Below are 26,084 nucleotides of genomic sequence, written 5' to 3'. Positions count from 1 at the left end.
ATGTAAACAAGGCTGAAGCCTGAAAGGCAAGTCAACGCTAGCATCTCCTGCAATAAAACATACCGTTATGATGGTTATAATGTTCAATGGCCAAAATATTACAGTCATTTGTCAATGTTTGACTGCCAAAGAAAACAAAACAAAGAAAACAAGGGGTTAAATCAACACCTGAATGACACGCTGCCAAAAAAAACGAACATTATGAGCTTCATAAATTCAGGATTTATCACAGAGCTCTTGTGGTGGATTGCTGTATAGCTGCAAGTACAGAATAAACAGCCAGCAGATTCCAGCTCCAAGACATTGGTGCCAGATATAAAGAGGAAGATAAGAAGGATGTGTGCTGCTTGAGATGGTGAGGGAGAAGGATGATGGTGCAACTATATACTGACAGGTCAGTCACCTGCAGCTGTCTATCCTCGGTCCTCTGTATATCTGTATATTCTCTCTGTATATGTGTGTGTTTGTGGTTGAGCTTTGTCTAAATCTCTCACCGTTCTTCCCATCTGTGTTTCCCTGTAACCCTTCTGAATCTAAGCTCAAAATTGTTCGCAACATTGGTCTTCACACACTTACACGCCACATGCAAGCACACACACACACAGAGTTTCCCTCTTACTGCTGATCTGCCTCTGAGCCTCCTCAGAGTGACATATCACAACAGGATCCAGCAGACACTGTCAGACTCTTTTACCCTTTTGTCTAAACTGAAAAGTGCCAACACAACAACAACTAATGACAAACCTTAGTTCTGAATTAGTATTTAGATGTGCAGATTTATTTTGAATGTATTTCTTATTAATTTCCATTTAATGAATTCAGTCCATGGAATATGTTCATGACTTTCATGGACAGGATTCCTAGGCGCAGCCGTGGGGTGGAGGGTGTTGAGTTTGGTGGCGGGAGGATCTCATCTCTACTTTTTGCAGATGATGTAGCATCATCAAACTACGACCTTTAGCTCTTGCTGGGGAGGTTTGCATCGCTCTGGATCGGGAGAGAGGTCCTGCCTCTAGTGGAGGAGTTTAAGTATCTTGGGGTCTCGTTAACGAGTGGGGGGTGGATGCAGTGGGAGATCGACAGGCGGATCGGGGCGGCGTCCGCAGTGATGCTCGATCTATGTTCCAACCCTCATGAGCTTTGGGTAACGACCAAAAGAACGAGATCGCCAATGCAGGCGACTGAAATTAGTTTCCTCTGCAGGGTAACTGGGCTCAGCCTAGGGTGAGGAGCTTGGATATCCGGGAGGGGCTCAGAGTAGAGCCGCTGCTCCTCCACGTCAAGAGGAGCCAGCTGAGGTGGTCGAGCATCTGGTTAGGATGCCTCACGGACATGTTCACCCCCTTCCGGGAGGAGACCTATTGGGGAGGATTATATCTCTCGGTTGGCCTGAGAACGCCTTGGGATCCCCCAGGAGGAGCTGGCAGAAGTGGCTGGGGAGAGACGGTGGTCTGGGCTTCCTTGCTAAGTCTGCTGCCTCTGCGACCCAGACCCAGATAAGTGGAAGACAACGGAAGTGCTTGAAATATTACAATGCAGGCAAAGAATTGAACCATTCAAGTGAGATCACTTCAGACATTCACATGCACATTGTGTCAAAGCCATTAACAGAGTATAATCCTCCTGACCACAAAATAATCACTGTAGGCAATGCTTAGGTTGCAAGGTCCTCTGTGTGCCGTGGCTGCTTTCTGGGGTGTTACAGAGTTTGAACCCTTTATATTCCCTTTCACTTACTCACTGAGAGCTTGCCAAGCCTGACGTCTACAATTTTTCTAACTCTTTTTTTGATGTAACTCCAGAAGAGTTGACGATACAGTGCTTTATCCATCCAACTGGCTCACGTACTGCAAATAAGCTTAAGATGGTAATCCTGTTATCGAGGAATAGTACTTGGCACGTATATGGGCCCAAACAAACACAGGCACTGAGACAAACACAAAGAGCGGACAAATATCTGAGGTAAAAATCTGGTAGAAGACTGAAACCTGCAAAATGACAGTGCCAAAAACTAGTCTGCCAGGTTGGTAATAGCCGTTTTAAAGAATGAACTGAGACTGTTTAGCATCTCTTTGCTTTGCAAAGTACATAAACTGAGATACTGGAAGTGACAAGGTGTGGATGACGTACAGTATTAAAACTAAACTAACTTGCCCATTGAAGTGTTGCTTTAATTATCTGTCACTGGGAGGAGAGATGGAGGGTTATTGTGAAGAGGCTGTGAGGAGAAGGAGAACATAGCGCGGGAAAGAAATGCGAGTGAGCATATCCTGGACGGATGTTACTTAACAGATTCATGGTATCAGTGATGTGGAAATTCAGGGAGGAAACAAGTAATAAAAGAAACGTGTGTGTGTGAACAGGTGAGCAGAAGGTAAAGCAAAGCCTTCTGCTCACCAAAAATAAATGAAATAATGAAGAATGAAATAATGAAATTGGTACACAAGGAGACAGCAGTGAAAGTGTGTGAAGGGGATTAGTGAAATATGGCTACAAAAAGGTTAGCAACAATAGAAATAGACAAGATAAATGATGAATTAGAATAATCAATGGCCTCAGACTGTTTAAGCCAGTAGTAAAACAAGATTATTCTGAAATCAAACATGGCTAATTAATATCTAAATCTTCAGTTAATGAACCGCTTTCTGATTGAAATGTAAAACGTCATTACTATGTCTTTATATACAGTATGTCAGTGTGAAACACCTACCGCCTCTCTGCGTGCCATGAACACACAGCAAATGTTCAATACAACTGACTCACTGATATTGAATCCACCATCCCTCTCTCTAACCTTGTCATACAATATGAATGCCATTATTGCTCATTCTGCCTCTGTAATATGAGACCAGGGCTGTATATGAAATTACAGGAAGCAGAGGAATCATCAACCTTTAGACCAAATCACGATCTTTGGCATTATTGTTATTTTATTGTGTCCATGGTCACTGATAGCTTAGAATTTAGAATTTTCTTTTGCATCATTATCGATCAATCCATCCATGCCCACTAGCCCACTTTAAAATTACTTTTCCATCATTTCAATGAGCAAACATACACACATTTAAACCTCGTCTTTATTATTTTTAGACTCAGAGAGAGGATTGTCTATGAAGAGCAGGCCGTTACCATGGCAGCAGACACTCTAGAGATACTCAAATATATAGGCAGGGCATAGGTGGAGTCCAGCACACAGTTGTGCCGCCAGACTCGTCACCAGCAATATAAACAGTTTTTGTTTTTGCTTCCAGATCTAATTTGATATTGTCTTTGTTTCCACACTGTCTCATGTGGTCAGAGACACACTTCCCCGACACATGTGTTTAGTGCTTTAAATTTTGACTCACTATCTGAAATAAAGTGTGAGATAAAGTCATAGAGAAACACAGCATGAAAGCTGAAATTCAGTCTTCATCAAGTCATTACTGTGAAGGTTGATTTAAAAAAAAAAACCTGGACCTTTTCAGACATTTCTCAGAGGCACAGGGCAGCAGTTACACAACCATCTCTCAGTCTCAACATAAAAAAAAGACAAGTTATGTCTGTGTTTTTGTCGTAATGACTTTCTATTGAAAAACATGTACAATAAGATATAATTAAGCTCTACCTCACTTTATATTTCAAGGATAAATTAAAGCCCATGTAGCAAAAACAATAAACACAATTTACCACCTCATTTTGATGCCTACATTTGGTTTGACCCTTTGACCCACGTTTTCTGTCTTCCACCTCCACAAATATTTAAAATCAAACTCCAACACTCATTTCACGAATTAAATCCCACATTTAAGCATATTCTCTAAGCTTTTGATAGCCTTTTCAAAGTGCTTTCTCCAGCATTGGCATTGTCCTCAGACGCTGCATGTTCTTCTCATTTTCTCATTTTATTCCATTAAAGTATCTATGTCTGTTCTTCAATATCATTTCTGTTCAAGATTTGCAAGTTCTACCTCAAGATTCCCACCTGTCTGTTGACCCCTACCGCTCACTCTCCGTTTTTCTTCTTCCCCTTTCTGTCTCTAGTCTCTATCCAGTTAGGGGTCATACAGCGACCTTGTTTGTGTCCAGGTTGTGTTCCTGCTGAGTGCTTGTGCAGCCTCGTGCTGCCACCTGATCAGCCTTGCTTTCAGCCTTAGTATCGATCGTCTTCCCCTCACCCCTCAAGGACGGAAATCCAAACCCACATTCCAAACCGCAGTCCCCCTCCCTCGATCCCTTCTTTCTGCCCCTCCATTTTTCTCTTCTATCGTGCTCTCCAGTTTTTCCTCTTATTGGACTCACACACACACACACACACACACGCGCACGCACACACATGCACACACACTTGACGGTCTCAAGGTTGCAATGACCAGCAGACCCATGAATAAATAATAAGGAGGTAGGAATCACTTTCAGAAAAACCATTTACTCTCCTATTTTGTTCTTGAGGAGGGTGTGTTTGTGTGTTTGTGTGTTTGTGTGTGTGTGTGTGTGTGTGTGTGTGTGTGTGTGTGTGAGACAAGAAAAGCTTTGTGAGCGTGACTACAGTGCTTTGTTAACGAAAAGGTCTGCTTTCCCCTGAGTAACCTTGAGCGTCATTAAAAGTACCTTATATGTGACCTCTACCACTGAGCTTTCTTTCTTTCTTTCTTTCTTTCCTTCTTCTTTTTTGGCAGCATTTTGGAACTTGGCAGAAGGATGGTATAGGATTAAATCATTGCATACCATTGCCTCACCCTCTTGCCAAGAGTCGTGAAAATAAGAAGAAAGACATCGACATAGAGAAGCGAGACAGAGAAATTATTAGATTTTCTCAGAGTGAGAGGTCCCCTTTCAATCCAGTCTAACTCAGGCAAAAGTAAACAATCAGTCTTGATAAAGGATTGGATAAATCCTCAATCAGACTTATTCTCAGTAAAGCAGCAATTTATTGGTCTGGCCTCACATGGCTAAATTGGATCCTCCTTTTTCTGAGGGAGGTGAAGAACGAGGGAAATTGAAGACTGTGGAAGTGTCTACACCATCCTTGTCTGGGAGGGAATAGATTTAAGTTTTAAAAGCAAAACAATATAACACACTGCAGGAAAGACTTCTCCAGTAATAAATCTAGATGGATGATGGGGAAAGTCAATCAGTCAATCAGAACGGTTTCGTCATATTACTGTGAACTTAAATAGACTTATCTTAATGTAGAACGCTTAAAGTTGTCCCAAAAACTAGAAACCAGATGAAAGACTGATGAAACAACTTATTTAATTCCTAAAATACAAAGTTGTAATGTTTTAAAAGACTCAGTGCGGTCCACTCTGCAGTGGCTTTGTTTATCAATAACAATATTAGGATGCTCTCCAAATAAGTAAGCATATTGTTTCTCTGAAGGGTGAGGGGTAGTATCATGAGGACATGAGGAGTACATCCATAAATAATAGTCTTGAACATATTGTGTCTGCCAACACCTAGAGGTCAATACAATCTTCTCAGTGAATACAGAAAACAAACAAAGAGGAATAGGGAGTGCTTTTCAAAACTCAGATCACAACTATCAGGATGTGTCTGAAAACTATTGCCACTGTAAAAAATAAAAATGCAATCACTGTATTATTTCCCATGTTTTGGCAACTGTTCATGTAGCTGTTTATAGGCTTTAAAATCAGTGACCAATCTGCCTTGGATATATTGAATAGATGTGTATGACGCATATTTCTCAGAAATTACTGCCAATAGGTCAGAACTTTAAAAATGTCAAGAGTCCATTTGCGACACTGCGGTTTCATTCACTTGCGCAGTTGTAAATCTAATTTATTAGGCAGCCAATTACCAAATACGGAGAATAGGGTCAGCACAAGGAAGGGACATTCTGTACAAATCTGCCAAAAACAAAACTAACCACCTTGTGAGTGGTGAATATACTGTATGCTTCAGAGGCATGCATTACAGTAAGCGTAATTAATGTGCAGCAAATATCAGTAAAACACACAGAAAAGGGGCTCAATGGTCTGTGTCCATTTGAGCACAAAATTGCCAAATTGAATTAGTAACAAAAATGCTCTCAGACGGCAGAGACCTGGGTGGGTGTAAAGAAAAGGATGAAAAGTTGTAAGGATGCATGAAGGAGAGCTGGGGTTACGGGAATCAGGTTATCAATACAGCCAATGGATCAGTGGAAACACTGTAAGCCCAGTGGGACCAAATGCAGAATGCTGCAGTATGCTTCTCCAGCAGAACGCCCTAGGACAGAGGTCAGCACTCTTCTTCTTAGCTAAAGAGACAGATGCTTATCTGACTCCTCTGGTTTTGGTGAATGATTCTTGTAAACTTGTTTTTGTCAGATTTGGACAATTTGTACTTGAGTTACCACAAAAATGGTAGCCTGACATGGTGCGTGCCATCAAACGCTCATTGTTGCATTTGTTGTTTCTATTTCCTGTCACGGTTTGATCCTGTTATTAGCACATCACTCATATTTAAATCTGTGTTCATGTACTGTTTGTAGCCACCTTGTTTTTGACGGTTGATTAACAATGAAATACTGCATCATGTTGTGTGGTTAAATATGTATTTACTCACATTTTGTTGTGCTTTTGTAAGATTATTTGAAATAACTGCCACGGTTACGAGTATAAATTGTGTTTTTAAACTAAATAATAGATTTACACACTAATGTTAGACACCTATGACAATGCAGTGAGATTCATGGACCTTCGGGGTACATCCAAACTATTACATATTTGGTTAATAACACATAAATTATGGTCTGGATAAGCCTATGATATGATATAGGAAAATGTCATTTCCAAACAAAGATTTACAGCAGTAGTGTGGATGTAGCCTCAGTTGAGTATTTTGTCTCACATTTCATCCCGAGCTCCACAGAAATAGCAAATGAAAGGTTTATTGGGAAATAAAACTCATCATAATTACATCATGTTAAACACAAACGGTCCTAACTCTGATTTGCCTTCAAAATGATATGTCAATGCATTAATCGTGATGTCTCTGTAGGAAAACATTTCCACCGTTACAAGCCTCAATGAAGACTGTTGTCTGTATCTTTGTCTCCACCTGCCTCCGTTTGTTGTGTCTACACTTTACAAATATAGTTTTCACACAGAGTCACTCAACCAGTGTGCAGTGTAAGTTTTGCTTTTGCACATATTATATATATGTAACATTCTGACTGTGATCTTTATTCAAAATATGCTTCCACCCCTGACCCAGAGAGCAAGCAATCACTGACATGATTTCCTACATCTTACTGCTCCAGGGGAGTGGATTGGTACACTGAGCTTTGTCCAAGTACATTTTGTTGTACAATTGTTCCAGCGCTAGTAAAAATAAGTTATATAATACGTTTTTTTTTTTTGGGAAAAAAAAATGCAAGACGGAATGTATTTTAGAAGGTGGGGCCACATGGATTAAAATGTGGTATGCATTCATGTGTATCCATGTATCCTTGCGTGTGTGTGTGTGAGTGTGAGTGTGTGAGAGAGAGAGAGAGAGAGAGAGAGCGCGAGAGATGGATGTTTAAACGAGAGAGAAGTGACAGCCACAGTTGATATAGGCAGGTTAGGTCAACATTCACTATGTAATTAGATATTGTAGTTACATAGAGATAATTAGTTTCAACCAACAAACACATGTGAACTCTACTGCCTCTTCACACACAAACACACACCTACACACACACACAAGAAAACAAGGTCTAGCCACAGAGGCACTATTTTATTCATGTTGATGTGATGCCAATGGACATGCAACCGTGGGGAACATAGCTTTTCTCACCTCACACGCTCCCCCACACACAAAACACACAACCTCTTTGCAGTCAACTCAGTTTATGTTGTAACATCACCCCCCACCAGGTGACAACTCTGCTAGTTGCAAAAAAAAAACAGTTTGAATGAGCGTTGACAGGAAAATTAACCTATTTCTCACTTGATTTATAACATTAGTAAACATTTCCCTCATGAGTTACAGTTATGTCTCAAATTACAACAGTTTCACGTCTTCTTCAATAGAACATGATGTTCATTTTGCAAATTATACTCCCATTTATAGGAAAATGGACAATGAAAGAATGGCACATAATATGAGTGGACACCAGTGTGACTGACAGCTGGAATGGTCCAATAAGAGCCTGGTTGCAGGTGATGTTTTTGATGGTTGCCACTTGGGTTTATACATTATGCTTATTATTCAAGATATACTGAAGATGTCAGTAACAAAACACCTGAGAGCAATGACTCAGGTTTCGGTGAATGCCACTGTCACATGAGTAAAAGATAACACTCTGACTCAGCACAAAGTGACTCAGTCTGCGACTATTATATGAGACGTGATAAAAAGGATGCGTGCCGACTAAGGGCATGTTTTATAAGGCACCTGCATGTTTGTGTGAAAAAGGATGCACCATGTAAACAAGTTACATTCTGGCAGATTTAATGGAGTTTTCATGCATCACGGAAACACCAGCAGCTTGTTGAGACCTTAGGTTCTGCTATATTTGTGTCAGGAAAATGAGATTCATCAGATGCATGGCTATTATCTTGACTCCGAGACTTACAGTGATAATCAAGCAATTGATTCAAGAGAGAAGAGAGAAGCATAAGTGCTGATAAAGGCTCATTCATTAACCCATTACATAGGACAGTATTCAAGTCTAAGACTGATGTGGGTTATGTTTACAAAGATGCATGTGCTTGAAACTTTGAGCCACTGACACTTTTGGGTAATGTTCTACTGTTACATACCATTAGGACTGTGTGTTATTATTATCTTTGTATATTGTTTCAAAATCACATTCTCTATCACAGAACTTTTAGTAATATATGTTTGTATTAGTATATTAATATCTGACCAAAAACAAAGTTTCTATCCAAACATAACACATACTATATGCTCCTTATACTGTATACTGCATTAACCCTAGAACACAGAGCATTTAGGCTGCTTTTTTCCCCATTACTATGTTAAAACATATACAGAGGCTATAGGAAGGTGCAATATAGAGTGTCTTATATCTTTTTTCAGCACAACCTATAGGCAATGTTTTCATTTCCACCGACACAAAACATAAACACATCTGAACAAAAAATAAAAAAAATTGTGAAATTTGGAAATACGTCAGTTCAAAGTTCGCTCGACTCATTTTTATAAAACAAAAATAGAAGAAAAAAAGTGTCTATTTTATGACTTTGACCTGGCCATTATATGAAATATAAAATATTACAAATAAGTAGCACAAATGCATTTTGTAAAGCCTGAAGATGTGAAATAAACACACCAGGATTTGTGTACTACTCCCACAGCAATTTACCAAGGGGGCACCTGTGGCACAGATCTGTGCCCACGTGAGCATGATGGGTTAAGTGAATGTTGAGTATGTACCATTGAATTGTTGATGGGTTTTATTCTGTACCTCAAAACACAGTACTCCTCATGTCCTTGAGCAAGACTCGGGAAATGCACTGTGACTAAATGGATTGGCATCAATATGTAAAAGACAGCACATAAACACATGCTCTGTGTTGGGGACCTTACCTGTGGCCGCGGGTGTCCTTTGACGATACAGTGAAGCACAAGTGTGTCTCCTTCCTTGATGGTGTAGATTCTTTCACTGATGTTATCATCCTTGACGTTACATGCTGCACCTGAGTGCACAATCTGGGCGCTGGCTGGAGCTGTGAGTAAACCCATGGACACACAAACATACACAGAGGGAGAGAAACCACATTGCATATTCAGTTGCATCTCTATAGCAGTCAAGGGCATTGACATGTAATAGTATAGTGTTAGAACAGATGAGTGAGACAAATAAATGACATTACTACTGCAGCTGTATGAACAAGGGTTTCACAATAATTGTATAGGTAACAGCCATTAGAAGGACACAAGTTTGATCAATAAAACTAATGTATGCAAGAAAACACATTGTATTTGTAATCTGTCTGCACTATTGTAATGCTTTATCAGCGGAGGCCATTGAAGTGGAGTAACGAAGCACTGATTAACATCAAAATAGGGAGATGAGGAGGAGAGGGCAACATGAACTGTCGGTTTTGATCAAAGTTCATTTATAGAAACATCATTCTTGCTTAACTATGTAATTTCATCGTCAGATGACATCGTAAATTTGGGTCATAGCAACAGTCACACTATGGGAATTTGGTCCTAAATTTCTGATTTCAATTGTCTTTGGTAGACAAAACTCTAAATTTGGCACCAATGTCACAGATTTTGTCCAGGACAGCACTAAACTGCACAATGTAACGTTTCAATCCTCACAACCAAACACGTATCACATATCATATCATCATTGCGACAACACTGGAACACTATAAGAGTAGCATTAAAAAACACACTTAAGAATAAATAATTGCTAAATAGTTGATAATGGTATGCTATGCAAATATAAAAGATTACCATTGTTATTTTGACTTCTATTCAAAAAACTGAAAGAAAAACCAAAGCAACATCTCATCTCATCTCATACTGTTGCTAATTATTATAACTTATTATTACTGCGTTGACAGCAGGAGAAATAATGGATGACAGATGGATGACGGGAGCTCTCTGCAATGGTGAAAACTACAATATCTGAGTCTGTGCGTTGTTGACCCATGAGGGCTGGATCGCATGCAAGTAACCTCAGATGGCTTCCTCTCCCTGATGATGAAGGAGGGGAGAGATAGAGAAAGAGCAAAGGAGGCAGCGGGTGAGGAAGAAAAGGCCAGAGAGATGTGTGAAACCCCAGAGAGAGGCGTGGAGGACAGGCCAGCACAATGATGTGATTATCATTGATTCACAGGGAGAACAAATCTTCACTGTTCTCTACATCTGTTATCATTGAGCAGACAGGAGGGAAGTGGGCAGGCTGTTCACCTTAAACTTCAACTCGATCAGACATAACAGGCACAACGCGATCTGGGGCCAAAAATCAAGTCCGAAGCAAGAGAAGGCTCTGAATGTGTCTGTGTGTGTGTGTGTTGTCCTTTGTGAAAATAGTGTACATACACTCGCATTTCTAAATTCTCAAGAAACAGTAAAGAAAAGAGCGTCAATTTCGATTCTGGCTGCAAATGCAGTTATTTTAAACTTCTATCCACTATCTTATTAATCCCAATCCTGGTGGGTAAACAAAGCAGAGCAGCCATACTCCACTAGCACTCTCTTCCTGTTAGATGGATAATTAGTCTTTAAGGATCTATGAAGAGAATGACATTGCACATCGTCAACCACACTGTTTTGGAGAAGAAACGAGAAAACAAGAACAATTATGGTGTGACAGTGACACTGTATTTACTCTCCTCTGTGTGTGTGTGTGTGTGTGCCTATGAAGTTCCCTCTGTCTTGTTATCCTAAAATCTGAAAGACACTGAAACACAGTCTAAATGCTACTTTCCAAGTTATATAATATGTCAAGTGAATTAGTTTGTTTTTTTCTGGAATGAAGACGACAACTCAGAATAAATGATAAGTGAACCAAATGTGGATTGCACGCATTTCTACTTGGCCTCAGATTCGTACAGTTTCACATCCACACATGGGAGCAGCACAGTGTAATTACAGTTTTTATCTGATGGATACTGAGCACATTCAGAGGAGCAATTGGGGGTTAAGGGCTTTGCTGGAATGCATATTGATAACAGTTGCAGTGGGATCTGAGATCATGTCTTATTTATGTTCCCGTCTTTCACAGTTCATAGTTAGCGCACCGTGGACAGCTGATGTTACAGAAACAAGCTAATCAATCAATGAAAACGGAACCAACGAAGGGATTGAAACCTGAAAAACACCAGAGGGTAACATGGGATCAATGGAGGTACGCTCCACTAACTCAGTGAGACGACGAGCTGATACCAATGGTAAATGTTTGTATCCCAACAACTTCTTGGCATGTTGGCATAATTTTGCTGACAAACGAGGGAGGCCGGGTCGGACAGAGCAGAGCATCTCTGCTCTTGCCTCGGGCAGTTTGGCTGCTTCCACTACCTGATCGACAAGAGAAAGGGAGGCTGAGAGAGGGGGGAGGAGGAAAGACAGCTTAGAGGAAGAGAAGGAGTAAAGCTGGAATGGATGAGGAAAAAGGATGAAAAGGGAAGGAGGCAATGAAAGTGGGAGAGCAGCAAAGAAGTACAGCTATTGCATAGAAACTAAAATAAAAGTTCAAGAAGAGATAAAGGGTAAGTAGTAGGGCTGGGCAATATGGAAAAAAAAAATCTTTTCACGATATACTTTTTTATATCATTTAAAGTGATATATATCACAATATAAATGACATGAATATTTCTGTCAGGCTTAAAGGTTCAACTTTACTCTTAAGGGACATTTAAAGACAGGAAAAGGTTTTTTTTATTTTGGTTTAAATACTGTTTATTTTTGTACAAGCTGAACATGACCACTGTAGCAGAGTCTGTAAATTAAATTAGATAAATAAACAAGGTATATAGTAACTAAAATCTCAATACTTACAGGTTCAAGTTTTAAAGGAGAAGATAAAAAATTATTGAATAAGTCTATTTTTTCTGTGTAGAGCTCAAAATAGGTTCAACTGTTGACAAACCAACCCAGCAAAAAAACCTGACCAATGCGACGTGGGAGTAAGAGTGTGACACACTTCACAGCTCTTCCTCAATTCTCTCTCTGCAGTCCTTATAAAGCAGAACTGAAGAACTGTCTGAGAGAAATATTTACGGCCAGGAAATTCTTAACTAGGACACTTTTTTGTGTCCGATACTAAATTTTGTACAGTCTGTAAATAGTGAAGCGTGTGATATATAAGATTTTTGGATTGTATCGGATTTTAAATTTGTATCTGTCTGATATCCCATCCAGTGACCTTGGCCAGTATCGGACCGATACGGATACTGACCGAAGTTGCAATAGACATAGATATAAAAGAATTAAAAGCGCACGGTGAGAATAATAACATAAAGAAGTGAGTTCATGTAGTCAGCAAGGGAGAGACTGGCAGCTACAGGCCAGAGAGAGGGGAGGCTGGGTGGAGGTGTAGGCTCCTCAGTGAGGCAAAGCAGATTAAAGCACAACAACTCGACCTGTTACACAGCAGCAATGCTGTCTTCTGGTCTCAAACGCAGCGCATCACATGAGCAGTAAAAAACAAACAAACGAAAATTCCTCCTGGAAATCATCAAATAACTTCAAAGTAGTTGTGTAACTTCGGAAAATGTTCTCTGGCGCATTAATGCTTCCAGTTAAAACACAAGTGTTGCATGCAATGACCTCATGCACGTCTATATATAACCAGCATTCATTACATTCAAAAAAGAAGATTAGCTTTCTGTATATTTAACGTCCTAAAAGGGCCACAAACGAGGACAAGGCTCAGTGGTCTAAATAATGAGAAGAAGCACTTAACACAAAGTGGCACTGGACCAGTTGTTGTGTCCTGCTCAGATGTGCATCAATTAAGTTCATAGAGACATGACCATCACTCATAGAGAGGTGCTGTTTTGACAGCGTCGATCCAACTGATTATTCATCGATCAAAACTTTTGATTGAAAGTGTTGCCCGTGCATTATTGGGAACTTTCTGAGACATTCGATGCACATTAGTTGAAAGTGAAACATAACTATCGGCAAATGCCTGGTCTGATTAATTGATTCGTTGCCACCTGCCATGTTTGTTTTTGTTAAAGGGGACAGGACATCTCTCACCAAAACTAATGATGAGACAGGAGAGCTGGTGTCAAACCGCAGTGACAGCTTGACAGAGTGCTGAGCAGTGTGTGTGACTGTGGTTTCAAGAGTGTGTGAGTGTGGGTGTGTGTGTGCGCTGGTGAAGCAAACATGCATGTGTCATTCTGTGTGTGTGTGTGTGTGTGTTTCTCTGTAAGTCACACTGTAGCTCACCACAGGAATCCCACAGTAAAGGCTGTCAAACATTAAGTCACACACAGAATGGTTGATATACATAATTGCTTTATGGGGGTGCAGTGACTCATGCATGTCACTGGGTTCTGTCTCAATTCACTTTATGCACAAGAGACCGTTTAGATGCCGTGGCCCCTTCCCCTGCTGCCATGAGACAAGGCAAGGGAAGGGAAGGAAAGGGAAGGAAAGGAAAGGGAAGGTGAGTTACATTTTGACAGATTTTACCGATTAATAGTGCAAACCTGTTCATCTCACCTTCAGAAACACTTATCACACACAGTGACGCGCACACACACACACACACAAACACAACACCAGCCTCATGACCAAAAGTCCAGGTGACTCATGTTTCCTCAGCACTTTTATCAGGATTCTTCTCTGCAGACATGGATCGAGGAAGATCAAATGGTTCATGTCATGACCCCTTCCTTTTCATTTTGGCTCGATTGGAAGTCTAGATATCAAAACGTGTCTGGAACATTGATTTAACTTCTGACCTGACCATTAAATGGCTGCTCTAAATGAAAGGATTAACCTTCAGTTACCTCTGCGATGCTTTCAATCAACTGTAAATTGCCGTTTCCCTGCTTACACACATAAAAACACACATCACACATACAACGAATGAAAAGACATGCTGTGTTTTTGGAAGTCTTTTTTTTTTACACACTTCTTTTAAAGACTTTTTATATAGACACGAAAAAGCTTTCATGTATCACTAAGGTAGACAAACACTGTCTGGACAAACACCAGCAGGCTGCCTTTTATTTTATTTTATTTTAATTCTAGCTTTGGAGCCACATTTAAATTTCAAATTGTTCACATTCAAAGGTTTAACGGGTATAACTGATATTTTACTGGTCTTCATTTACATACACATTTCAATACTAAAGTCCAGACACATGAGGCCACCATGAACAGAGACAGATATTCCAACTTTTTTCATTTTGTTATGAGTCAGATTACAAAGTACCAGGCCTTAGGCTGATTTTACAGTGCTGTGCAAACGTCTCAGGGCACCACCAGCTTTGTTGATTTATGTCTGTGAAATTCTGTGATCATTGGCATTTGGATTGGAATGATGTGACTGAATGACTGTCTTTTATATTAGCAAGCTAATGAATAAATTGAAATTAAACTTGCAATGGGTGTAACTCGTACAGCATGTGTATGAAATGCTCCATGTCTTGAATAAACCTTTTTCACAGTAGATATGTGTCAACATAAAATGGTAACTGCCTATTGTATGTTCTGGATGTGTTCAAATAAATACACTGTATGGTCATGATAGCATTGACAAATCCAAACATCCAATGGTGACCTTAGACTTTTACACAGTACTTTAATTCTATTAGATATGGAGGCTGATGAATATTGAAGCTCTATAGAGAGAAAGCACTATAAGGAATGTTGCCTACAGAATATGCAAAATATATATATATATATATATATATATATATATATAATAAATATGTTCAAAGTGTACCTAAGGATGGTCTTGGTAAGGTGAAAAAATATCAAACAGGATAAAAAACATGACCATTTCATTGAAATAGATTTCATTAGGTCTATTTATGAACTGCGCCCTTGAAATGTAATGTGGTTAATCTCAGTGCAAACACACTGAATGTCAAAAAACGGAAAAAAGGTGAAGGAAACACAGGTATCACCTGTTCAAGATCACACATATAGTGAACAGTATTGATTCAATCACTGCAGAAAAAGAAAGTCGACAGCGAATCGATTTGATACACGTACACAAACACCAGTGCTCAGTTCAGAGAAAGTGAAAAAAAAGGTGAGAAGAAAGAAATGTATTAAAGAAAGTGAGCATTTTCACATTTTAGTTTTGCATTTCCAGTCACTCTCTCCTTATCAGACGTGCATCCAATCACATAATATACATGAATGTGAGAGCTCATAAATCCCTTCATTAGTAAGCATGTGATGTTGTTAGGGGAATGTGGTGTGACTATTGCTACGGATTAACATACTGTATTCAATTCAATAATATATTATTGGTCAATTTTAGAGCTGAAACAATTGATTGACTATTAATTGATTACTAAATTAACCACCAACTATTTTGACAATCGATTAATCGGATTTCCCATCGTCCCAGTTTCTTAAATGTGAGTATTTTCTTAATTTCTTTGCTCTGGATAACAAATAAATCATTAAAAGTTAATCATTTTGGTTTGTGGACAAAACAAGACATTTGAGAACATCATCATTTCCAGGTTTGACGAACACCGATCAACATTTCTTATGGTTACTCATATTTTATGGACCAAACGATTAATCGAGAAAATAATCGATTAATCAATTATGAAAATAATCGTTAGTTGCAGCTCTAGTCAATTTATATAACCAATTTAATTGATTGTGATTTTCTACATGGGCAATAACTAAGACTATTAAGAGTAAATCTGACGACAGCAGTGCTACATAAAACCAAAGCCAACATCGACAGTAGCCTTGATTTGACTTTCATTTATAGCAACCACACTAATCATAGGCTTTTCTAGGATCATGAAATCGACATGACACAGTGTGTTTGACATTATGTGGTACATGCTGTAGCGTGTGTGTGTGTGCGCTCGTGTTTGTCTCCGAGTGTCTGTTTTCCATCACAGTCACTGCAGGAGGACAAAGAGATTGTGCAATCAAAAAAGTGTCAGGTAACAGCAGAAGCTAATAATAAAAGAGGCTTGTTGAAGAGCAGAGGGTAAATTAGAAAATAAAAAAAACAAAAATGTAATGGAGAAGAGAAGGGGAGAGGCCACAGTTTCCTGGCATCATTTCAGAATTCTAATCCAAGGAAAGAGAAGCTTTGAAATACAGTTTCGTATGGATTATTGCCGGAAAGAGAAGGATAGGAGAGAAAGGACAAAAGAGGACCTATGTTTCTTCTGGACATGCGTGCATAACTGAGCTTTCCTTCTCAGCACTTGAGAATTAGCCCCTGTCATTACCCTGCCTGTGGTCCTCTGGGGGTTTGGTTAAGAACTATGTTTGTCTGCTTGATAAGTTTGTCCTGGAACACCTGTGATGATATTCTAGTTTACATACAGGATGTGATGGCTCAAGTCTAACTGCTCCGTCTCTCTTATTTCCACACACTAAACCCATATCCTGGACTCCCACTCCATCACAGATGCACAAATGTTGTATTACAGTTCTGCTATTATCACAATCATCATCATTTTTACATTTAATTTTTAATCAGCAGCACCTAATAATTATAGGTGATAAATGGTCTGTATTTTTCTTTAGCTCTATTCTAGTTTTAATGACCGCTCAATGGGTTTTACCGTTTTGCCATTCACCCATTCCTATTTACACACACATTCATACAGCACATTATGTCCAGCACTTTTTCTATCACACATCTATCAGTACCAATTCACACACTGCCTGCAGAGCCACCAGGAGCAACCTGAGGTAAACTGTCATGTCCATCTAAACAAGAAGAGCCAAGGATGGAACCTCATAAAGGTCCATGTCTACAGTATTTCTCTCTATCTAACTATCTGGAATACAACCGGCTCTAATAGTGACCCATGGCTGCACAATAATAATTATGGTGATATTATTTACATCACCTACATCATTAACTCCTACACTAAACACATCACTGACTTGATTTGCACATCTCATTTTATAAATATTTATTTTACTAAATTAGGTCAATTTGGCTTCATAAAATACTCTCTGTTAATTGTGGCGTGTCATGTGTCCATTTGGTCAAAGTAATATCAACTGCCTCAAAACTCACCTGGAAACTCATAAAAGCTCAACAGCATAAATGTTTTTGTAATCCTATGATCTTTTAGTTTTTGTTCATAAGAAGACAACCAATTCCAAAAAGGCATCCAGAAATCTGATCGTATATAGAGCTAATCCAGATTGTCACTCAAAGTCTGTCACTCAGAGTCTGCACCTCGTATGAAGCCACAACCACATGAGCAAGTCAATTTAATATGTGCATAAATTGCTGACAGAGAGAAAAGACAAGTCAGGGGCAATTCTGGGCTAGATCTGTGGAGGACTGGAGTGATGTCAAGCAATCGGTGCTTAGATCATGGTCATACATGCCTTGTGCTCCTCCATGGGAGTATGTTTGTTACACTTGAGCTTTCCCAGGATGAAAAGATTCCCACAAAGGGATGAAAACTGCTAAGATCTTTGAGAGGGAGGTAATGGAGCGAGGGAACATAGAGGAATGTACAGAGAGGGACCTCTAATTCCAAAGCCTGTCATGTCCATAGAACAGACTGTGATGATGTTAAAGCAAGCTAAAAGCCTTACTGTGTTTCATAAGCGCATGGCTGTGTAGATATTGAATCCTTCTATGTATTTATTATGTATTAAACATGATGATTTATTGATTCTATCACAGCTGCATTTTGTAAAACCTAAGTGAAGGCTAATCCTAAACGATAGCGGAAATGATCTCATTAAGACAGCGGCATGCAACTACCATGGTCAAAATGTATGCAAAAACTTTCCTCTGAGGCATTATATTGAGGTCATGCATTACATTATATTGATAGACATTTATTTCTGATGGTGATATTGCATTTTAACCCTTAGTGCTAGATGTGTGCCACAAGTGCACCCTTGGTAAATTGTCGTGGCAATAGTACACTCATCCTTATATGGACATCCTGGGGGTGTAAATGTACGATATTAGCCAAGATAACTTTGAACTCTGACAATATCTCCACATTTCACAAATTCAAATAGAAGAGTTTGAGTACTTTTTGCTCAGGTGTGTTCATATAGTTGGTGAAAATGAAAGAGAAGAGAGAGACTGCCTATAGGTTGTGCTGAAAAGGGATATAAGAAACTCTATATTGCACACTCTTATTGCCTCTGTATACATCTGTTGACATAGTAATGGTAAAAAGCAGCCTAAATGCTCTGTGTTCTAAGGGTTAATGTCAATGACCTTTATTTTGGCACAGAGCATATCAGTGTGCAGCTGTAGAAACAAAAGCATATACACTGATAGATTGATTACAGTTTATAGCATTTAAAAGGAGTCAATAGATATGCACTCAGGAGCCCACACACTCTCTCACACACACACACACACACACCCGCATTAAGTGTCTAAGTGGAGCCTAGTGTTGCTAAAAACAATATAAGCTTTCTACCTGAGGGTGGGTAAACACATCATGGCTTCTCTAATGCACAAGGTTACATTATAGTCTAAGTCTAATCTGTTTGGACACAAATAAAAATACATGTTTTCCCTGTTACATGAAGCTGACAGTCAGTACTGTCATGCAGCCACACCTCACTGTGCACTCTCCATTACTTCATACTTCATTTGATAAAGAAATGAATGAATCTTAGTGGACAGTTAAGGAACGGGAGAGGAGATGGAGCTGCTGCTGATTCACAAGTCAAAAAAAATGTGATTTGACCAGGGCCAACAGCCCCTGGGTCTTTTAAGGTAACACTAGCATCCGTTAAGACAAGGAAACACAAATTCCAGCAAAGGTTTTTGCTTGTGTGTGTGTGTGTGTGTCGTGAGGATCATCCTTGGTTTTAGGGTTAAGGTTAGAATTAAGTTTATAATCAGGTTGGGTAAAGTGTTAATGTTCGGATTATAATTGTGATGGTAAAGTTACAGCGTTCTTCACCAAGAACGCTGTACAAGAATGTGTGTGTCTGTGTGCGTGCGCGCAAAACCACCAGGGCATGAACAAAGAGAAGGAGAAAACAGAGGAGAGGAATCTCAAAAAATATCTTCACATCTTTAACAAATCTGCCTGTGAGCCTGCAACAGCAGCCACGCATTAGGTATCTGTATTAGTCTCACACTAAAACACCACAGCCATTTTATAAAAAAGAAAAGAAAATCACACTATATTATACACAGGCCTTATTCAGCTGCTCATTTACAGACAGGTCCCATCAATACTTGCATATCATCTATTATTATCATTTCAGAAGGAATCTTGGAACCACTACTGAAATAACACAACTTAAAGAAGCATCATAGCCATATGAGAGAGAAATGGATAGTGCTGATGAGAATGTGGCTCCTCTCTATGCCACAAAGAGGAGTAATGCATCATATGGTGGTGAGGCAGTTATTGATGAGTTAAAAGTTACGACGCACATTACTTTAAGAAAAGTATTTGCGTTTTTAGACACGATAGGAGACAATGTAATGCTGTTTTCTCTCTGCTTCACTGTCAGCTCATTATCATTCACAGTCAGAGAGCTGCAGAAGACTGTTAAGGTGTGCAGGGGGCTAACATCTGGCGCTTTTGGCAAAGACAATCTATGATAATTACAGTTACCGAATATGTGTAGAGATGAGAAAAAAAAAAAAAAAACTGAAAGAAAGAAAACCTACAGGTAAACAACTCTTTTGTGAAAATGTAAATCTGTCTGTTTTAAACAACACGCTCTCAAAAAGTCGACACTTGGTGTGAACAGCTGCATTAGTTCGGCAACACGATCAACGAAGCAGGGGAACGTTTCATGGCTGAATGCAATTAGGAGACGTTTTTACACAGTGACATAAAGTGAGACTTTTCAATTGTTTTCCCTCCGCAATTTATGTTCTGAGTAATGAGCAAGATCAGAAGATGAGTTTAATGATTACTGAACACACACTTTGGAAATGGTAGTGTTGAATGTGAGTTTTATGTTCCCTTTTATTCTTACTTATACTTATACTTCCAATGATAAAACTGCATTAGTGAAAAGTGAAATACTCTTAAACATGTGCGTGTGCTTGTATTTGTTACCTCTTTAGGACCTTTCCCGGCACATAAACTGACCAGTAGTCCGCATGGAGACCAAACCCAAGAGGATTTGAAGTGTGTTTAGATTAATGTTAGGGTCAGGCATTAACTGGTTATGGGTACATTTAAGGATTAGGTTGTCCAAATGAATAGAAGTCAATGTAGTGTCCTAAAAAGAACAGCTACACAAACCTGTTTTTGAGAGAGAGTGCTTAACACCCAGTACCATCAGATGTAATGAATTATAAGCCGATGGATGAGCCCGAATATGAAATTGGGACAGAGAACTGTGCTAAAACCTGACAGGGAGAGCTTGCCAAGAAAAAAACGTTGATAGGTCAAAGTAAAAAAGGGTGAGGACTGCAGGTTAATCTGTGGGAAACCTTTTTGACTGACAATGTTCAATGTTTGCTGAGAAAGAAGATAAGCTACAGTGAGTTGCTTGTTTGTGTAGCTTTCCCTCTTGTAGTGAGCTCTCTGTGTGTGTCCTCTAAAGGCATAACGCATGCAATGACACATGTCTCAAAGATGATTCAATATGTACTGTATATAGATACATTGAGGAAATATGATTATTATTATAGAAAGATTTGATATTAAAAATACAATTCAATACAATACAATTGTCATCTATCATCCATGAATCTATGTATGTTTATCTTTACTTAATAACAGATTACAGCTTATTATTTGATATTGTTTCAAGTATACTTTTACATTCACAGTGTAGCTGGTTGTATGACAGACTATAAGGATCATTAATAAGAGGCCTTTAGTCCTTTAATACAGTTCAAGCTGTTTATCAAAATGTGTGTAAGGGTGTGAGTTTGCTGCAATACAAGCAAAACACAATACTGACCGATTAGAAAATAAAGTACAATTTACACTGAGCTATCCAGAAAACAACAGAAATACAGCTTCAGCTTAGTAGTGCATTTAAAGTCAGCATTACTCGAATAAAACCAAATGAACATTCATCTGTAGGTTTAGATGTAACGTAAAAGGCACATAGACAGTCAATAATCAATTATCGACACATAAACAACAGGGATTAGCAATACAGCAACATTCACTTAGCAGCTAGCTCCACGTCACTCATTAGTGACTAATTACACATGACACCACATAACTGATGGAAAAAACACACGTGCCAGGTCATCAAACAGACCCATGGACAATTCCAAACACCAACAAAGTGCAACACACAAGCAAAACACTGCAACTCACGGCTTCATGGACGCACACGCCACAGAGATAGTTCCGCAGACGCTCACTCTGAGCCAAGCAGCACGTCGACGGTGCGTTCAAGGACCTCAGCAGGGTGCGGTGATTAGAGAAGCATGCAGAGATGTATGATCTTTTGTACACTGGTATTTAAACAGATCTCCACCAATAATTGTTATATTTATAGATTTAAATTGTTCTCCTGAGAAAAAAAAACAATATTATGGAAACAGCTAAGGAGTCTGAGTGTTAAATTCTCAACTATAGTGATTTTTAACCCTTAAATTGTAATTTGCTAACAAGCCTCCTGGTGCAACTCTTTCCCGTAACACAGTAGAATTCCTGCCAAGTCTCTGTCTTATATTTCTTAACGCCTTCTGAGCTGCACAAGTTAACCTGTTCAAGGCTTATAGCCCTAATGTGAAAAAAGGCAGAAGTTAATATTAAGGATGATGTATCTGTTTGAATTCAATATTTGGTTTATTTACTGTATTTCTTAGACACACAAACCCTTTTGTTCTTCCCTTTACGAAAAACAAAGTTGTAGTGAAGTCACACACTTAAAAGAATTGTCAAAATTTAAAGGGCCACAGTCTCACAGCAAGTTTGCATGTTCTCCCATGTCTGGCTGGGTTTTCTCTGAGTACTTCTGCTTCCTCCCACAGTCCCAAATACATTAAGGTTGGGGTTTATATCAAATATCTGTCCATTACTGTCTCAACACACTGGATCAGGTAACAAGGACAATATAGGACCAACCTATGGGGCTGATCTATTCAAGTCATTTCACTTCTGTGCTTCTGATACGATGTTACGCATTAGTCATGTACCAAGACACCACAGTAATTTAGAGATACAGGTCATTTGTAATGGTGTGTTATTAACAGGCTTTTACATAGGCTTATAAAGTGTAGATTTATATTTAAAGTTAGAAATGCATGACAAAACAACACACATAATGAGCTTAACGTGAGTTTCGCATCGGCATCGGCTGACACCAAAAGCCCAGATATCAGTGGTACCAAAACACTACTCCGATAACAAATCTAAGGGGGAAAAAACCACCATAAATGACTTCAGACTGAGTAAAGCTTCTTCAACAGAGAAAATGACCTGAACACAATGAAGAATCTGAGAGGAACCTTCATTGAATGTTTTACACTGTTGAAATGTATTCATGTCATTCTCTCTGTCAGCTGAAGGCATTTTATATGTCTCTGTCCTCCATGACATATCTAATATATGCATGTGAGGGTAATATATATATCAGCTTAACTGCAATCCCATGCCGAGAGAGGAACACATGAAGAAATTCCAACAGATTATTCACCAACTGACGATACATCAGATATTGACTGAGCTCACAATAATGAACAGGAAGCCTCAAAATTAAGTGCGTGACATGAGTGTTGACTGTGTTACAATACGTCTCTGGATATTTCCTTTTGTTGCTCTTTTAATTATTATTTTTTTTAAATACAGTAAACATACACTCACAATCAACATTACAAAATATGTATTGCAAAAGAACTTGTGTTTTACTGTATTTTTGAAGGGTTGAAAATAAAAAACCCACTTGCCTGAAGGGTGAAAATGGCCTCAAGTGGCTGCTGACATGTTTTGCTGAGATGTTTTGGGTTTTTTTCTTCTGTATGAAGCAAAGTATTTCTCAGATTTCCAAAATAAGCCACAAAAACAAATATACTTTGCAACTAAACATTTTTGAAAGACAGCGACTCACCAGAAATGTGTTATTTAACAGGAAATTAAATATTTACAAGCCGCTGAGAACAGTCAGACTCAAACCCCTTGAGGAAAGACGATAGTAAGACAATAACAGATTGACAAAGGGAGACACCAAAGGGAATGATAATGAGAAGCTGCAAACAGACAAATGGTAAGAAAAAGAAAAGAAAAAGGAAAAGAGTGAGCATATTCACACATTAACTATACAGTATGTAAGTGCTTTACTGCACTGACCACCACTTGATGTGCTATTGGCTGGAACATCTGGCTAAACCTTCCGGTTACAACATTATCCATTCAATGATTAAAGCTAAAGACAACTACATGATTATTTAAACTAAATGTAAAAATTAGGAACAGAGAATGCTTCTCTAAATTGAAAGACTCACAAAATGGCCACAGGTGAGTCGTCCAACACAAAAAAAATACTATTTCATTAACACACTCAATGGGACCAGCCCAGTTAGCGACAAAAGGACATTTTTGAACAATGCTCAAATTAACAGAGTCTTGATATGCAGTAAATAAACAGAAAGCCGGCTTGAGTGTTGTTTGCACATCACTTAATATGCACAGTGTGCAATGGGAGTGGATAAGCATTTCGTCATTGTGTGTGTGTGGGTGTACATAAAGACACATTTAAATTCAGACAGTGCACATGCAGACACACACAGCCATAACCATTCCTCCAGCTTTATTTTTCAGTGCGCGCACACACACACACACACACAAAGCATTAGGCCCTTTGAGCTCTCTGTTGTCATCCCAGCACCTCTGTAGTTTCACTCTACGCTTCAGATGGAGAGAAGTGGGGGGAAAAAAACAAGACAACATTGTCTTTTGAAGTCTCCCCTGCTCTGTTTTGTCAAAGAACTTTGACAACATTGGAGGAGGAGCACTGATGAGAAGGAGAGGAGATGGCTCCTAATTGGCTGCAAGACGAAGAGGAGGACAAGGCCAAGCAGGCGTCCTGACTGAACACAGAGTTGTGAGCGGCAACGAGTGGCAGTGTGTGTCTGTGTGCGTGTGTGTGTGTGCATGCTTTCAACACACATTGACTATATCTGCCCTTTTAAACAGCTAACAATATCCCTAAGGGTCTGCACACAGCAGTATTTTCAATTGTCACATATAACAGTGCAATAAATCCATTTGAAAGCATCCATACTTTTATTCATGATATTTGATGAACTCTGACATGCAGGTTTGTGCTATTGCCATTTCCGGTATTTGAGGGAAGTGACAGCTGGCTGACAGTTAGCAATGTACGGGTTGGAGGTTTACTGTATGAAGGACATAGTGAGGGTAGAGGTAAGATGGTAAGTAGCTCCCTATAGGACCCATACTGTATGTGCAGGAAGCATAGAGTGATTAATTATTTTGTATATTCTGTCACATCTGAACAGCGGTACAATATGTGCCATTGTGGAAGGAAAAGAGAAATACAGAATGTCACAATAAAAAGATAAGACACCACATAATGTGCACTTTCACACTCTCGAGTCTCACAACCAACTTTTTTTTCCGACAGGGAATAGTGGAGGAGCAGAAGAAGCTGAAATAAAGAGACAGAGAGGGGAAGAGTGGTGGTAAGAGAGCAGGGCGAAGCAGGAAAAGTAAATTAGAAAATCGAGAGTGATAAAAGCAGAGAGAAGCGGGTAAGAAAATAAAACGGAGTAATAGAATGAAATAAGATGAAAACCTTCAAAAAAGAAACTGATGAGAATGTGAGAAAGACATTACAAGAGAAAAACAATGATGACAAAAACGGGGGGAGAGTGAAGAAAGTGAAAGTCGAGCGCGAGCAATGTACTGTCACAAAGTGAAATGCCACCCAGCCTGTCACATATATCTACAATATTAATTACACTGTGCCACGCTTCTGAATAATGGAACAGTCCTATTTAACCAGACTGAATAATTTAGTAGCTGCTTGGCCTAGTGTATATAACAGGATCGATAAGCACCGAGTACAGGTAATGAAATTCCAAAAGGAACCTCAAGAAGGAAAGTTGAGTTCACCAGCACTCAGAGTTAAAGCCTGTATATGTGTGTGCATGTTTATCCTTTAGTGCTTGTTTACTGTTGCTTTACAGCTTTACAATGTGCTTACAGTAGTCTCTTGAGAAATCTTTATGTGTTTCATTTTTCTTATCAAATACAAAAGAATAATGAATTAAATAAAAATAATGGAATAGAGCATTCATTAATATATGTCTCATTACCAAACCTGGGATTATATGTGATGTCACACCCATTGAAGGCATTTTATGCTTATAAACTTTATGTGAAGTTCTAAATCAATACCATAAACTCATAAGCACACACACATGCACTATGCAATCATGGAACTTAACCAGCACAACCTCAGTCTGACGTGTAATTGGTCACTGAAGTTCTCCACTGAAGCACAGTAAGGGGTTAAGGACAACCTCCAGATTTTCAGATACCCACCTACAGTCAAACTAG

General features: G+C 39.1%; 1 protein-coding gene across 2 annotated transcripts in view; it reads right to left on the bottom strand.

Annotated features, from left to right (window-relative positions):
- Positions 1–26,084, bottom strand: part of LOC131459659 (MAM domain-containing glycosylphosphatidylinositol anchor protein 1) — a 138,211-nt gene that overhangs the window by 87,902 nt on the left and 24,225 nt on the right. For both annotated transcript variants that reach the window (XM_058629681.1, XM_058629682.1), the window contains exon 3: positions 9,523–9,662. In XM_058629681.1, the coding sequence (XP_058485664.1) occupies positions 9,523–9,662 (140 nt within the window). The remainder of the gene's footprint in view (positions 1–9,522; positions 9,663–26,084) is intronic.

The sequence above is a fragment of the Solea solea genome, chromosome 5 (assembly GCF_958295425.1).
Source record: "Solea solea chromosome 5, fSolSol10.1, whole genome shotgun sequence".
Lineage (NCBI taxonomy): Eukaryota > Metazoa > Chordata > Actinopteri > Pleuronectiformes > Soleidae > Solea > Solea solea.
Note: the sequence above shows the minus strand (reverse complement) of the source record. Positions and strands in the feature narration are given on the sequence as shown.